Source organism: Leucopleurus acutus (assembly GCF_964270905.1).
Source record: "Leucopleurus acutus genome assembly, chromosome: 1".
NCBI lineage: Eukaryota > Metazoa > Chordata > Mammalia > Artiodactyla > Delphinidae > Leucopleurus > Leucopleurus acutus.
In genome coordinates this window covers 160,513,775-160,530,929 of record NC_139142.1, presented here as the reverse complement: position 1 = coordinate 160,530,929, position 17,155 = coordinate 160,513,775, and the positions used below count along the sequence as shown (strand labels likewise).

Genomic DNA, 17,155 nt, shown 5'->3' with positions numbered 1-17,155 from the left:
GTAGTCGCCTCCCTGGCCTCACAACTCAGGATCACCCCCTGCTGGTCTGTCTTCTACACTGAAGCCAGAATGATTTCTGTAATACTACTGTATAGGACCCTTTCTAATGCTACTGTCAGCTAGAAGATAAGATCTAGGCACTGAATTGGGTTTGTGTGTGTCTTCAGCATGTGTCTTTCCTCCGCCATGCTCTTCAGCTGTGCTTCCTTTCAGTTGGTGGTATTCAGCTTTCCCCCACACAACATGTGTTTTTTCCTGCTTCTCCCTCCAATTGGACAACTCCTACTCACCTGTCAATACCCTACTCAAATGCCCCCTGCTCTGTGATACCATCCCTGCCCTCCTTTATCTTTGGGGTTCTTGACCCTGCAATCTTACTACCTTTCTCTCCTGGAGGCATTTCTCTTGTTTCACTGCAGTGATCTGTTTTTCATTTGCCCTGACCTGTGAGTTTCCTAAGTGAGAGCTGGCATCCACAAGTGCTCCAGAAATGTCCAGAAGTGTATAGATGGAAAGAAAGATAAGAAGGCTGAGTGGCTGCTTTCAAGGAACTTAGAGTTGAAATCATTTGTTTCCTCTCCTTTCCACATCCCGTATCTTTTGGGAGTAGTGATTTCTCCGAAGGAAGAAAAATTGATCATTTATTTTCATTTCCAAAGGTCTCATTTTTCCTTGCATTTAACATTTAGATTCTTGGCCGGTTACTACCATTTTTCTATAGAGAAAGTAAATCACCTTGGGGGGAGGGGAACTGATGTTTTAAATTAGATGATAAAGCAGTTTCTTCAAGTGAGAGGAAATGAATTTTTAAAAAGAGATGGGACCTTGAGAATGGTTAAAATAAAAATTCAAGCTATTCTTTTTCATGACAGCAATTTCATTAACATTTTAATGTCCAAAAAGTTATATTATAAATCAGTTTTGGTTACTGTGCTGTTATAAGAATGACATTGACTCAGTATAGGCTAGTGTCCTGAGACCAAAGCAGTCTATTCCAGAGCATTTTCTGACCAAAAAATAGTCTAGAAAAATCCATGTCTCCTGATCTTGCATGGACTAGAGTCTTATTGAATAAGAGCCTAATCAGGCCCGGGTTTGCTTCTAGCTGCTGAAACAGCAAGCTATGGAATGCAATTATCATCAGAGGGCAAGCTTCTCCGCTTCCCTCTGGACATATGGTTTATTCCCCAGACACCTGCCTTTTCTTCACAGTACCGGAGGCCTCATGTTGTCTGCTGGGGTGTAGGCAAAGCAGAGAGGTGATATCCCTCCACAATTACAATCTCTTTCTTAAGAGATTGAGAAAACCCCAGGGCTGGGGTGGGAATAACACTCCACCCCGTGGAGGCAGATCTCTGGAGGCCCTGCCTTCCAATGGGTGGATGAGGGCTTTGGGGCCACAGAGCCACGTGTATCCTGGAAAGGGGCCTTTGTAATGGTCAAGCCCTAAAAACAACCACAACCATAAAACTTGCAACAGCAGCAAGTTTTTCCGAGAGCCGGTGCGGGCCAGGTGACGGGGCCTTCCACGTGTTCCTCATGGCCCGTGGCAGCTTGGCCCAGAGTCAGAGGAATATCAGTATTTTGAGAAAATGCCAAAACAGTGGATTCGATTCCTGGTATGCTTACTCTCTCCTCCTCTACCTCTTCCTTTCTTGTCTCCAAGCTCCCCCGAAAAACTCTTCCGCAGACTACAGTCTTCTTCATCTCTCTTCCCTCTTTCCCTTTTTTGTATTTATTCCTTCTGCATCCACTGGAGTCCTTTCCCAGTGTCAACCATTCTTTCACCTATACCCCCAGCCCCGCATATATTGGGTTGGCCGAAAAGTTCATTCGGATCGTGACTACATTAAAGTTTTTGGTGAAAATGAAAAATGTCTTTACTTAAAACCGAATGAACTTTTTGGCCATCGCAGTATCTCACTCACTCTCGTAACAACCTTGGCAAGGAGGTGTTCTACTTATTCCTCGATTACAGATTAGTCCCTTGCCCAAGGTCACACAGAACATGGTGGCGTTGGCGCGGGAACGCAGGGTCTGTCTGACGCCAATCCCAGTGTCTTCCTCTGACCCTGTGACTTCCCTCTTTAGGATCCCTCCCTTTTTTCCACCAGAAAGAAGTTCTCCGTGCGTGCCCCCCACAGTCGGGACATTGTGCTTTCACGATCTGGCCCTGCTGCCTTTCCAGCCTCAACCTCCCCCGCTCTGCCCACCTTCTGAGGAGCCACTAGCTGTGTCAGACTTCTTGGGTTGTCCCCAGCACACCCAGTTCTCTCTTACCTCCAGACCTTTGTCCATGCTGTTTCTTTCATCAGGGCTGGTCTTCCCCTAAGCCCTTCACATCCCTAACACCTCCTTATGCGCAGCTGAGACGCCTCCTCCCGCGTCCTCACTGCTTCCAGGGCTGCACTGGCACCCCTCCTGCAGAGGCCTCAGCACCTGCCCTCCCAGCAAGGCTCTTACTGTGGCCCCCTCCACTGGACTGAATGGTCCATGTTCGCCTGCGTCTCCATCACCAGTCCATCGCTAGGCTCCAGTATCCAGGGATGGGGTTCCGCTGTGGGCCACTGCATTCCCAGTATTAGCCATGGCTCTGGATAAAGGCCCTAGGCTTTCTGCACACCCGGCTGGAGGTTCTATGCCAAGCTCAGCAAGCCCCAGGGCGCCAGGGGCGGTAATACCACAGCTGGCAGGCAGGTTGGTTGGCTGGTGCAGATTTCAATCCTAAACACCTCTTGCATGCTCATCTCTCCCCACTTGATAGCTCCCACCCAGACTTGTGAAAATTTCCCCTAACTTGATTAGATGTGAATAAGTCACTGAGGACATCATTCTGATTATTAGGAGATCTGGTTCACATTAGCGGTTTCCTGATATTAGACTGCCCTTCCTGCCCTGCTTTGGGGTTTTGTTTTTCATTTTCTGATCTCATTTCTCCTTGAGTGATAGTGATGGAAGTTTCCAGAATTGCATTTAATATACAACTTCTAATTCTTCTCATTGCATATGACCAGGAAGAGTGACGAAAAAGATAGCAAGCTAATTCTGTAAGCTTCCTTTGGCATGAATATATTGTCCGGATTGTTTCTGTACCTTTCACTCTCAGAAGTAATTATTCTAACAGAAAGCATGTTGGTAGCTGCTGATTGACTGCTGGAAGTTGTATCCTTTTGATGTACTGAATAATGGACTTAAAAAAAGCTTCTATCAGCCACCAATGGAATGTTGAAAATCAGTACAAGTCCAGCACAGCAGTTCGTAGGGGGCTAATGATAGACAACTAACCTGTTCCCCCATCCAGGCAACAAGGATTTATCGAGCGCCTGTTTGAGCAGAGCCCTGAGTAGGTGCTATGGGGGGAGGGGAGGGGGCAGCCCCATTTTGGATGTTGTGCAGGGTGCTCCTCGTTCAATATCATGGGTCTCGGTCCTGGCAGCACATTAGAATTGCTTGGGAGCTTTTAAAACATGAGGCCTGAGGTCTATCCTCAGAGATTCTGATTCCCTCTTTCTGGAGTGGGACCCTGCCATCAGTTGTTTTTTTTTTTTAAGATTTAATTTATTTGTTTATGGATTTTTTGGCTGCATTAGGTCTTCATTGCTGTGTGCGGGCTTTCTCTAGTTGCGGCGAGCGGGGGCTGCTCTTCGTGGCGGTACGTGGGCTTCTCATTGTGGTGGCTTCTCTTGTTGTGGAGCATGGGCTCTAGGCGCGTGGGCTTCAGTAGTTGTGGCACACGGGCTCAGTAGTTGTGGCTCGTGGGCTCTAGAGTGCAGGCTCAGTAGTTGTGGTGCACGGGCTTAATTGCTCTACTTGCCATCAGTGTTTTAAACACCCCCCCCCCCCCCACACACACACACACAAGTGTTTTTGATATGTAACCAAGGTTGAGAACCACTGGGCACTGTTGACAGTTTGGGCTGCATCATCCTTTGCTGTGGGACTAGAGGATGTTTAGCAGCATCCCTGGGGCTCTACCCACCGGATACCAATAGCAGCACTACCCCCTGCACCCTCTGCCATTTGTGAAACCACCAATGCCTCCAGATAGTTCCATAGGTCCCTGAGGGGGGGACAGAATACCCCCCAGTTGGGAACCACTGCTGTAGTCAAAGGAATGAGTTCTTAAAATTTTCTAGAAACAGGGCAGCATCTGAGCTGACACTGAGCATCCATCCTTCAGTCTCCTTTTCCATCTCACCATCATTGGGTTCACCCACTGTAGAAACCAAGCTGGAGGTTAGAGGTGCCATGTCGGCATCTTCCAGCAGAAGAAACAAACTGGTCGGTTAAATGCCATATCTGCCAGCAGGGGTAACTACAGTGGCTGAACCAAGGTTTAACAGCCTGGGTATTTCATGTACAAATCTAGATTTCTGGCCTCTCTGAAAGGCCAGAAAGGTGGATGAGAATTAACATGGCACCTGCACCCCGATGGGGCAGCAGTTGGCTGGAGCTAAGAGGAGACTGATGCTTTAGACAAGACATTTGATCTCCACTTAGCCATGGTCCCCACCACTGGTCACCCCAGACACCGGACCATTTTTCTTATCTGTTTCCTAATGGTCCCCAGAGGTCTGGAGTTTGCAAATCCTCTTGTATAGCCTGACCCCATTTGCCAGAACTGATTTAAAAGTCTGTCCTCATCCTGGTGATGGCTTGTCAGAGGGACTTGGGAATATTCTGAAGTCAAGCCCAATGAGGGCATTGCCTCCCAGGGCATCTAATATATCTCAGGCCCTGGGCTAGACATTAGAAATATAGAGATGAATAAGGCAAGGGGATCATGTTTACGATAAGTTAAGATGTAATATATTAATAGAGTTACGTTACAAGGGAACACCCAAGAGCAGCAGCTAACCAGGCCTTATATGTTTATAATATGGTATTAAGTGAAAAGAGCACATTATAGAACAATAACTAGATTATGATCCCTTTTAGTAAAGGTAAAGAAAAATCTAAAGATTTGTCTATCTCTGCATGGGAAAAGATTGGAAGGATAAGCCTGTTACAGAACATTATCTCTGGCTAGGACTAAAAACTTAATTTTTATATGTTTCTGTACATTTTTCTGTATATTTCTAAATAACCTAAAATGAACATGCATCCCTTTTTCAATAAGGAAAAACATTGGTATTAAAAATAAGATCCAGCATTAAAGGTTGGGTGGTTACAGTCTAAGGGAAGGAAACAGGTATGTAGAGAAATTGGTGAACCTGGAGCCTTCTGCCTGCTTGGGTAGGAATTGGTTCAGGGTGGGGCGGGGCTGGAAGGAGAGGGTGTGGATGTTATTTCCTGGAGAAAGAGCAAGGGGCAGGGCCAGGCTTCATCCACGGAGAATGCGTGGGTAGTTGCCCGGTGGATAGGATGGAAGGACATCCCAGCCTGGAATGTGTGTGAGCATGGGGTGGTGGGGAGGCTTGAACCTCATGACAAGGGCAAGGCTTTGGTTTGGAATCTGGAAGGAGGAAGGTAAAGGGAAGGGCCCGGTGTTCATTCTGAGCTGCAGCCACATCCTTCTCCTCTGTGCTCTGCTCACACTTTCCACCTGAGATGGCTGGAGCAGAGAGTAAGCCCGACGCTTCCCAAAGAACGGCCCTTTCCTTCCCCTCGGCAGGAGATAATTAAGGCTCTGACAGGATGCAGGTTACAGAGGTGAAGGGTGGATGGAGGTCTTGGTTTCCTCGCAGGGTTTTTCTCCCTGGCCATTATCCTTCAGCTAGTGACCCTGCCAGGGAACAAGAGAGCGCATTTCTTCTTGCAGTGTTTCAATCTCCCCTTTTCCTTGAGGCACGTGGGTTGCCCGTGATGCTCTTTATGACGAGCTCCGACGTCTTCACCTGGAAAAACCAACTAGGGTTGGGCCAGTGAGGTGAAGAGATTCTAAGCTACAAAAAGACAGTAATAAGTGACAGGAGAATGTCTGAGGAACTTCACTGAATCATGAAGGGATCCCATAAAAGTCTAGGACACATACGAGTATGTTGTCATTCGAAGGAAGACGTCCCAGCTGTTGTGGTACAATCTCAGTTCTTTGCCATCTTGGTCATCAGGCAGAAGCCGGACAGGACACTGCATGTGTCAGCACTCCCTCTGGCCAACCCCCTTTCTGAACTATAGCACTAGGGCCCGACCTTTAATAGAGATTGTCATTTCTTCCTGGTAACCAAACATATTTCAGAAAGAAAACCAAAAACAGTATTCCAGGATGCTGAGGATGAAACTTTCAAGTTTTCACAGGCTCTTAATACAAAGAACATCATCACCCCCATGCCTGTCCCCTTAGAAAAGTCATTTTTCAACCTAGAGATTAGTTTTATTTGTGCAATTAATAGAATTGATCCATCAGTATTGACTATGGGGGGAAAAAAACAAACAAAAACAACTTTATTTGCCAGATACTTTTGAAACACTGCTGAGGAGTATTTTGTTCTTATAATATGAGCTGTCAAAATAGCATGCTTATGATTTCCTTCATCAAGAGAAAATGAAACCTAGATTTGAGAGAGTCGTTTTTCTATTTTTATGCTCTCCAGCTTTATCGTAGTTATTTATTCCATCATTGCATGTGAATAGAAACATTTCTCAATTTAAATTAATGGCTGAATGTAGAACAAGAGTACAATTTTTAGTGACTCTGCTCTTCTTTTGTTGATTTCTTCTTCTGGAGTTTTAAATTTTTTTAAATAGATGATACATGTGTGTGGTTCAAAAACCAAAAAGGAGGGAGTGGAAACTCCTTTCTACCTCAGTCTCCTGTTCACCCACTTTTCAACCCACTACTCTGCCCAACAGGTCATTACTATTATTAGTTTCTTGTAACTACTGGGTTTTAATGCACCAAAAGGTATTATTCTGTAGCTTGTTTATTTATTTTTTTAATTGAAGTACAGTTGATTTATAATGTGTTATTTTCAGCAAAGTATACAGCAAAGTGATTCAGTTATACATATACATAGATCCCTGTGCTATACAGTAGATCCTTGCTGGTTGTCTATTTTATACTGTAGCTTGTTACTTGTGGGGTTTTTTTGTTGTTAATAATTTATCTTGGAGTTTTCTTTTCATATTAGTACATAAAGAGCACTCTGATACCTTTTTTACTGCTACATAATATTCCGTGTGTGGACCTAATGGAATGCATCTAACCAATTCCTGTTGATGGGCATTCAGGGCTGCAAAACTTTAGCTCCTGCAGACTGTGTTGTGACTTGAATTGTATGCTGACATCATTTTGTGCCTGGGCAAGTCTGTCTGTAAGATAAGTTCTTGTAGAATTTCCAAGCCAGTCCCACTGTGTCCGCCGGGTCACCACTGCTTCCAAATGTGGTCAGGCCAGTTCCTCCGTGAGCACCGTGGTCATCTGATTATCAACATGATCTCTCAGGGCAGTAAAGCTAGGTCCTCCCACCCCACGCCTGGCACCAGACAGAGACTCCAACTCTCCTGGAGGCAGTGGGGACCACATTCCTCCCCAGAGAACGGCAAACTGGGGAGACGTTCCTTTGCCACGGGATGGAAAACTGGACATTTGCCAGGTCAGGAGCAGTAGACTAATCTCCTGGAGCCTCGTGCACTTCCTTCACAGTTAAATATATTGGGGGCTGCTGAGGACAGCACTAGGGGGCACCCCTCCATTCAGGCCGTTGTCCAGGTCCATCTGCATTCTGGGCTGGCGCCACCCACGGGGCTGTTGTATACAAACAGGGTGAGAATTAGTATCCCAACCTCTATCATCTCCTTCCCTCACACCCAGGTTATCCCTATATTTCCAAGGGATATCCCTTGAATATCCCTATATTTTCCCAAGCCCCTACTGCTTGGGGCTTTTGCAGGTCTCTGTTCCCACTTACATGCCAAGTTCATACCAGCTGAAAGGCTGTCTGCTCTCCCTTCTCACTTGGAATTGTAGTGTGAAGCCTCATTGGTGCAAAGTCCTCTCTTCCAGTTATGCACCCTGGGATGATTATTCCCAACACACTGGGACCTCAGGGTGGAAGTTTCTCCCTAACCTGGCCTTGTACGCCCAGAGCCCCACAGGTCCTTCAGCACAATGGCCAGGGCGATCTGTGGTCTCTTCTATCACCTGAGCCCGACTAAAGGCCATTTCCCATCCCTTGCCATAGGACTGAGGCTTAGCACTTTTCCTTGGATTCTCTGCGGGAAGGGTCCTAGGAATGTCCCAGCCTGCGCCCCAGCCCTCGGGACCACCCAGCACTTTCTGTTCATTCTGTCAGATGGACTCATTTAACTAAAAAGGAAACCTATCCAAGTCCCCACTCAGGTCACTCGGCTTACCTCCTCCCCAGCCTCTTTTCACAGCTCCTCTCAAATACATTAAATCTGAATAAATTAGTACAGAGTTGCCTAGAGCATTTGAGAGGGACCCATCCATTTCCAGCTTCTCTCCTCGGCACCAGCAAGCCAGTATGATCACTGGTCCTGTACTAGTTTCCTGCTTCTCCTCTCCTGGCATCTATACCCTACAAGTGCTTATTCCTGTCCAATCAGCCTGTGCTGCCCTGGGTCCATTCTTGTCCCATTCCACCCCCTGGCTTTGTGCTCTCACCTGTCCCCTTTGCCTTGGCTGCAAATCCCAGGGTGGCTCAGCCCCGCTGTTCGCTCACGCCATTCACAGGATGTTGCCTTCCTGGACACGTTCACCTCACCTGGACCGGAAGGACTGTATAATCACTGAGATAAAGGCATCTTATTTCTGACCCATTCCATTAGGGCCTTGATCACAGGCCTAATCCAGAGAATTTCAGAAGGAGTTTTTAACTTATCAGAGCAGAGGGGGGCCGGGCAGTTTCCTCTTATGATAAATGTAATACACTTGAGCCATAGCCTAGGTACAGGGCGGAAATCTAAGACTGGGTGTAGCTTCCAATTACAGATTACTTATTAAACTAAACAGAGCTCACCAGTCACACAGTTCATTCAAAGGGTTCTGATGACATCACATTCCTAAGGGGCTACGTGAGTCAGAACTCATTTCCTGGGGTACTTGGCAAAACAAGACCACAGGCATCCACGAGGGGCCTGTTCCCTGTTTATACCTGAGCACTCTCCGAGTCCACGTGTTTCTAAGGACCCCAGTCCCAAATCTCTTTTTCCGCGCAGGCTACAGCAGGGATCAAAGAGAGGAGGATGTGGGCTTCCCTGGTGGCGCAGTGGTTGAGAGTCCGCCTGCCGATGCAGGGGACACGGGTTCGTGCCCCGGTGCGGGAAGATCCCACATGCCGCGGAGCGGCTGGGCCCGTGAGCCATGGCCACTGAGCCTGCGTGTCTGGAGCCTGTGCTCCACAACGGGAGAGGCCACAACAGTGAGAGACCCGCGTACCGCAAAAAAAAAAAAAAAAAAAAAAGAAGAGGATGGGAGTGGTGTGAACTAGGGCAGGGTTTGAGAGGTGTTTAGGATATGATAAAATGAACAGGACTTGAGGGTTCATTCATTCTTTCACTCATTCAATAAATACCGTACTCTAGAGCTGGGGATAAGTCAGGGATCAAAACCACAGTGTTTTCTGTCCTTATCAGCATTATGGTCACAAGGAAGATGGATTTGACGTAGGAGTAAGGGGTGGGGGAGGTCCACCAGGTCTCTATAGAGTTAACAGGGTGTCATTTCTAAGGCAAGAGATGTGGAGGGAAAGGAGATTGGGGCCAGGGGTATGTGTATCTGTCAGGGTTTGGTCAGGAAAACAGCACCCACAAGTCTTTTGGAAATAAAGGGTTTAGTATAGGAAATAGAACTAACGTGAATGTGGAGGAGTTGGCAAATTAAGATTTGGAAGAAGTGAGATGAAGGACTGGAGAACAGTCCCTCACTACATCCCCAGAAGTACCAGCTCAGGTGGGCAAGTCGAGGCATATGGGAAACTCCCAGGTGGCTGCTCAGTGAGATGAAGGGGGCGTTCCGGGAAGGGTCTGGGGAAGCACATCAGCGAGCCTGCGTCCAGGTCAGTAGAGGTGGCCATGGGCCCTCGGTTGTCGGCAGGGTAGTCAGTAAAGAAGGCGGATGCACACAGGGATGCTAGGACCAGCCAGCTCCTTCCGGGCACCTCTGCGTGTCTCTGTCCCCGTGTCTGACCATCTGAGAGTAACGGCCTCTGCTTCACTTCCAGATCTCGTCTGTGTTTCCCTCTGGTCCAGCTTCATCCATGCAGGGAAGGGAATCCTAGGGAAATAGTTCCCGCTGTGGATGGCAAAGTAGTGCCAAGATGCCGGCACGGAATCCCACGCAGGACACTCATCCCGGAGTCGGTGTTGATATCTCAGCAGGCTCAGAGGCTTAGGAAGGGGCATCCCGAGTGGGTCTGGGAGGGATATGGGCTAGGGATTAAATTTAGGAGAGTAATCGGAAAGCGTGCAGATGTAAAACAATCTAGGGAAGAGTGCAGCACGAGAAGGGAAGAAAGCCTGGACCAGAACCCTGAGGAGCTCCAGCATTTTAAAGTGGGGTCGGGGGAAGATGCCAGCAAGGAAAATGCAAAAGGAGCGACCAGAGAGGGAAGGAAGGAAACCAGAGAGCAAGCTGTGGAAGTCGAGGAAGTGGGTCACAGGCACGTGCTGGGGGTGGGGAGGGAGGCCTCCAGGAGGAGAGAAGTGGATGGCAGGGTCAGGCTATGGAAGCCACTGGCGAGCTTAGCTGATCCGATTACTGCGGGTGGGGACCCAAGTCGGCTTGAGTGAGTTGAGAGCGTGGGAGGTGAGGACGCAGAGGTGGTGAGTGTGAACAGCTAGAAACGTTTAGCTGTGAAGTCGGGGTCGGGGGAGGGGAGCAGTTTCCTCTCCCCGGAAGGCAGAGAAGAGGCATTTTCAGTTAGACTTGGGGAGAAGGCCTGCTTCCTAATGAAAGCGGAGGAAGGTCTGTTCACGCAGGCATTCTAAAACCGTCTGCTGAGTTCCCCCTGCTGTGTCTCAGCGCTGTGCTGTGAGACGATGCTCAGTAAATCACAGGTAATACACGTTCTGATCCCAGGAGCGCAAGGTCTCCTCCAGGAGGGCAGTGAGGGTCTCTGCTGTGGGGTGTGGTATGTACCCTCACGGAGGGAAGCACCAGCTCACATGGGGGCCGACTTGCGGAGGGGCCTTGCAGCTGGAGGAGACATCAACACGGGGTTTTGGAGAAGAGCTAGTATGTCTCCAGGCAGAGGTGTATGGAAAGGGACAGAGGCTATGGTAGGGCCTCAGCACTTCTCAGGGCGCGACAGTAAACACCCCTGGGTGCTGAGATGGGGCCATTTACACAAGAGCACCTGCCGTGCCAGATGTCTTAGGAAGAAGGGTCCAGCCCCACCCAAGGTCTCCCCGACTTCGCATGGGTTAAAGCTCCTCGGCAGGACACAGCCGCCCAGGATGGAGGAGGCAGCAGGCTTTGGACGCCCCTGAAAGCATCCCATGTAGCTTAAAGGCATAAGAAAAGCTCCAATGTGTATGTCCTCTGGGGAAGGAAGAGGAGAGGAACAAAGATGAGGGGAGACGGACTGAGGAGAATAAATGTAAAAGCCAAAGGGGATTTGTTCGACTCTCACTAGGCTTTACCTCGGCATGTGCCCTGAGAGCCGAGCAGTCCTGGAAAGAAAAGCGATGAATCATTTATGATTGTTTTCACTTTGTATCCATTAAAGGCCTCTGCACTATTATTATCGAACTTTAATTGGCTCGGCTGCTGGCTCGGCACGGCTCTGCCTCTCCGAGTCCCCGCTCTTCCCTTTGCCATCAGAAATTCCTCAAGCGTGAGCCAGGACCGTGCTGGGGAGCAGGGCTGGCTGGGCAAGAATCCTCCCCCCGAAGATCAAACGGAATGCAGCCGCTTGTCTTTCTCCTCTCTGATCATATATTAATAAATGTATCTCTCTGGGCTCCAGCTCTCTCCGCACGATCCGCTCTAAACTCTCTGGCATCTCTGCACCCTCTTTGCTTTCTCAGCCACTCGAGAACTTTCCCATTAGCTGGCCCCTCTCACAGCCCGACGAGCTCAGCAACTTCACGCATGACGGTGCACATCCTTTGTTCCAAGTGCCACCTTGGGCCCTGAACCAGCAACCATATGCGGGTTACCTGATTTACTTCTTTTAATATACTTCAGTGTAATTTTAACGGCATAAAAGAGAGGACAAATTGGCAAGTGATTACATTGTTAATTTGGCAATGTTTTATCACATTGTGGAAGCACAATTTCCTCTCTAATTGTATTGGTGGGGGGGACACGTTTGTTTGCATTTCGGCTTATTGAGGGATTCTTGAGCATAGATATGAAATACACAGGAGATAGGGAAATCAGCTCTCCTCCCCATAAATATTCCTTTATTTACATGTGCTTTGCAGCCTCTTTAAAAAAATCTAACTCGTTTATTCAGGCCTAATTAATGAAATGCTGCAGAATGTATAATAAGGCTATGACAGTTCCAGCTGCTGGATGGCTTTGGATTGGGAAACTGGAGATACCCCCAGTTAAAAGGGCTGAATGCTTCCCTTTCAGAATCTCACCAGCTGTGCGTGCCTCACGACCGTCCCGCCTGAGAATGCGACTGTGGTCCCTGGAAAATGCCCCAGTCCTGGCTGCCAAGAGGCCTTCCTCACCTTCCTGTGTGTGATGTGTGTCTGCAGCATGATTGGGGCAATGGCTCAGACTCCCTCAGTCATTATCCTTATCAGGTAAGCTTAGCCCCTGGAACCCGGACCCGAGAGCCAGCCTCCCGTCTCCCCCTCCCCACCTGCTGTGTGTCTGCAGTTCTCCTGGAAATCAGAACTCCGGGGACTATATGAGTCTTACAATCCAGCTTCCCTAGGCTGGTAGGAATCGGTTACATTTGATAGAGACCTCACACCAAAAGTAGAAAGCACGGCCCAAGAGAGAACACTACACTTTCATGTCATCCCAAGAATAGACGCTGCAGGTGATTTGGAAAGGAACCGTGGTCCCTTATTGATATTTGCAAAGAGCCACATTGTTGGAGTAAAATGAAAATGGCATTGGACTAGCCACGTCCCTGTGTCTGGCTCCTGTCCGGGCACTGACTAGCTGTATGACCTTGGGCCCATTTTCCCTCAGACTTGTTTCTGAATCTGGAACTAGAGGTGATGTCATGGGTCCTGCCTGCCTCCTGCCGTGGTGTGGGTCCTGCCGAGACCACTTATGTGCAAATGCCGTGAAGATGTGAGGGCTCATTGACGAAGTGTGATGCAGGGCTGAGTGGCTAATGGAAGGCAAGCAGTGACTGCTTTTGTATAAGTGGATGGTTGGAGAGACACCCCCCCCCCGCCGTAATTCTGTTTCCCCATCTCTCAGGACCTGTCCTGGGGGCAGATGAGGCGCCTCAAAGGTGAATTACTGAGTAATATTCTGAGTAACTTACACAATTACGAAGTTATCTAGACTGTTTGAGGAACCTAGAAGCAGAATGCTCGACGCTCTGGCACCCATCTGAACCAGAAGAAGTGGCAGCAAACACAGATCCATCTCACCAGGATGCAGTTATCTAAACAAACCAATTCAATCCCAAGGGCCAGAGATAAAAGCAGGAATGAAATGCTTGGATGCGGCCTGTACAAATGTACATCACCAGCTGCTCTATCTGGCCTGTCTCTTTTTCTCACTGTGCCTACCACACTTCCTGATCTTGGTTATGAGTTCACGAGGAAAAGAATTTACACAAAGTACTTATGTTAGAAAGTCATTAGTAAAGCACTTTTCACGTGCAGAAGCATTAAGGGTACAATAGCAAATTACCATTTTATACTTATTAAATTTGAAAAATAAATTAAAAAAATGCACACCCAGTGCTGTAAGCAAGGCTGTAGCAAAACGGGTATAATCACATATTGCTGGTGGCTTTGAGAAGCGTATCACTTCTTTCAAAAAGCAGTATGGCAAATGTAAGTCAACAGCCATAAAAATGTTCAGATTTTTTATGTGGTAACCCTACCTATTGCTACTTGTCTTAAGAAAATACTTCTCTACAAGAAGAATAGTTCAGCGGAGACAGATTTGTGTTACAATGTCAACTATAATAGCAGAAAAATCTGAATTGGAATAGTGAGTTAAATTATAGTACCACAGCTCGGTGGGATAATGAAAATTCTTAAAAATGTGAAAAGTGTTTATGAAATGAACTATTGAAATTATATATGGAAGATGATTATATATAATATGCACATGGACAAAACCCATCAGATCTCAGGTATGGATTTAGGGTGGCTGCATTACTTTTTGTTATTAGAAATTCCTTTGAAGTTATATTGTGCCATTCACACACAAAAGGCACCAAGAAGCAGGAAAAATGACCTTTACAGCCATTAGCAATGACTGGTCCCCTTTTTTCTCTCCCCTTGACTCCTCTGCAAAAACCCAGCTCAGTAGTTGTAGCTGGCAGACCAAACGCAGAAAGTCATTTGAAATCTTAATCACTTCCAAATCTCAGCTTGATAGATAGCTCTAGGAGATTTTCAGGAAATCTTTGATTCCTTTTCAATGTACCAGCAACAGATGGCCTGGAGGACCCAGGCTGGGCCTTGTCAACCTCATAGCTGGAGGTATGTGCCCACTTGCCTTTTGAGGGGTCCAGGGTAAACCATCTTCCACCACCATCCACTCCAATTTGCCATCACAGATGTTCTAGGGAGGTTACAAGGGCACAGTCTGAGCCACAGCCCAGATGAGCACCGGCCCTCGTCACGTGCCAGAGCAATAGACCCACTCCCACTCTTACTCCAGACAGAAACATACTTGCCAACAACAGTGCTCAGGACATCCGCAGGGGAGGATACCAACTAGCAGTCACTTAGGTGCCCGCACTGGACTCTTGTTTTAACTTCCTGTGTTTGCATCTTTATTAGCACTCAGCTGGGGAGACGCCAGAGGCTCAGAGAGTGATTAAGCAGTATCCTCAAGGTCACGTAGCTAGTAAGTTGTGGAGCTAAGGCCCTCTCCCTAGCCTGGCCTGGCGCTTGCAGTAATGTTGACCCAAACCCTCCATTTCTCCGTAACTAAAGCCGAGAAGGATTATTGCTCCTGTGGGAACCAGTTTCCCAACAGGATATGAAGGCAGATCTTAGCATCTTGTTCACTTTATTCCTAGTGACATGATAGCTAAAAGGAAATCAAACTTCAAGTGATAAGTACTCTAGCTCATTATGCCAGCATGTTTTCTTGATAAGGAGAATTTGCCTTTATCTTTGTGTCTTTCAAGTCAGTACCTTCAAGTGAATGGGCAAAAAGTGAAACCGTGGCGCCAATATTAACTCCAGAGAGCTTGGATTTTGTTCCATGCGCATTCGAAAGAGAACTGACCGTGTTTCTGTCCAGAAACACTGATGTCATCTTTGATATTGTACAGGTATCTGGCTTCATCAGCCAGAGAGTGGTTTCCCTGTCATTCGATGGAAAGTCTTGACCTGCCGCCCTGGGACTGCTTACTTATACTGGACTCTTTGCAATTGAAAAGGAACGTGTATGTCCCCGAGAACAACACATTTTTGGTTTTCTCTGAAAAATCTCAGAAATAGGGCAAAGATTGTGGAAACAACATCCATGTCCTTTTTGGCGTGACAGTGTCTTTTGGCCTTATATACCAAGAAGCCAAAGGCATGCGCATCTGATGCTCAAACCAGGTGGTAGGTCATTGGATGGTTGCCACTGGATGATTGGAGGAGTGACCCCTGGGGTCGGTTAAGAATAGTATTCTAGCTACCAAGTCCAGAGATGGGTTATATATCTTGTGTACTGGGTATCCCACTGGATTTAGATGTCCCATTGGTAACTTTATTTCTAATGTTTATTTTCTGCAGAATTGCTTGCCTAGGTCCTTCCTGCACCACATGAGTCTTCCTGGCCTTTCGGCCACACTGAAATTCTCCTGGTGTTTCCTGAGGCTCTGCCACACAGGACTGTCTCTAGGTCTAGCCTGGTCCTTCCAGGGGGCAGAGTAGTGCACTTATCTCCCCGTCTTCCCTAGAGACTCATAATGGGGACGGGACAAGAGGAGGTTTCTCTGCTGGTGGTGTTCAGGATGACCTGGAGCGCATGTGGTCAGTCAGATGCCTCCCTCTCTACCAGCACACCAGAGACAAGGGCTGCCCGGGGCTTAGTGGGAGACATGCGCCCACCCACCTACCCACTTATACATTCACTCAGCATGTGCTGTGCGTCACACACCACACTGACGATGAACGAGATGCAAACAGTCCTTGGCCTCAAGGAGAGAAGACAAGCATTGAGTAAATACTAGTTTCAAGAGTAAGAGACATAACGCAGGTGATCTATGACCAGCTGTGAGGGCCTCTCTATCTGGAATCGGTCACCAGTTCCAAACCCCCTCTCCTGTCACTCTTATCCCAGAAAGTGTTACCCTCTGAAACTGTGCTAGAAAATGTGTGAAAAGATCATGCTCAGGGACTGTTGTGGGTAAACCAAAGCCCAGAACCTTGAGTCGGTTCAAGACAAAGTGATGCAACTATATGAAGGTACCTTTCCAATTTAAAAGGTACTGAAACTGGATATAGATGAATGGATTATTTCACAAGTGGTTCATCTAGGGAATCGACCCATGCTAGTCTGGTTGATTTCACAAAATGGTGCTAGAATGACAAAGGTGTTTATGGTTCTTGCCTGTTTGTATAGCATAAGGGGAACTGTCTTTTCTGTCAATATTTTCCCCAGATACATATTCCCACCAATTTAAGATGTTTCCCTGTCCCAACAAAAGCAAAGTGCCTTTAACTGCACAGGGTACCAATTATGCTGATTTTTTTCCTCTTATCATTGGGAGGATAGAAAATGCATGTGTGGTGATGCTCCCCCACTTCACCCTGGTTTGGGTGGATGGACATATGAATGTGTAATATCAGGTAGCAAGTAGGGGACCCTTATTTCTGAAAACGTTGAATGAATGTGTTCAAACTGACATTTATTGAGCACCTAATGTATTCAGAGCTCCGTGGACCATACCCGGGTAAGTGAGCTCAGCACTGCTCTTAAGGAGGTCTTTCAGAAGCTGACCAGGGAAGATGAAAGACCTTGTGGACCAAATTTGCATCCCATCCTTCAAATAAGAAGATTAGTTTTAGTTAATAAAAAACACTGTTAAATTCCTAAACTCATGTCACTGCAATTGCAGGGATTTTTCAGAGTTTAGGCAGGGAAAGTGAAAAA

General features: G+C 47.4%; 1 protein-coding gene across 2 annotated transcripts in view; it reads left to right on the top strand.

Annotated features, from left to right (window-relative positions):
* SLCO3A1 (solute carrier organic anion transporter family member 3A1) overlaps positions 1–17,155 on the top strand; it is a gene marked incomplete at both ends in the record, with an annotated part of 317,248 nt that overhangs the window by 280,495 nt on the left and 19,598 nt on the right. For both annotated transcript variants that reach the window (XM_082839253.1, XM_082839252.1), the window contains one exon: positions 12,485–12,660. In XM_082839253.1, coding sequence (XP_082695379.1) covers positions 12,485–12,660 — 176 coding nt within the window. The remainder of the gene's footprint in view (positions 1–12,484; positions 12,661–17,155) is intronic.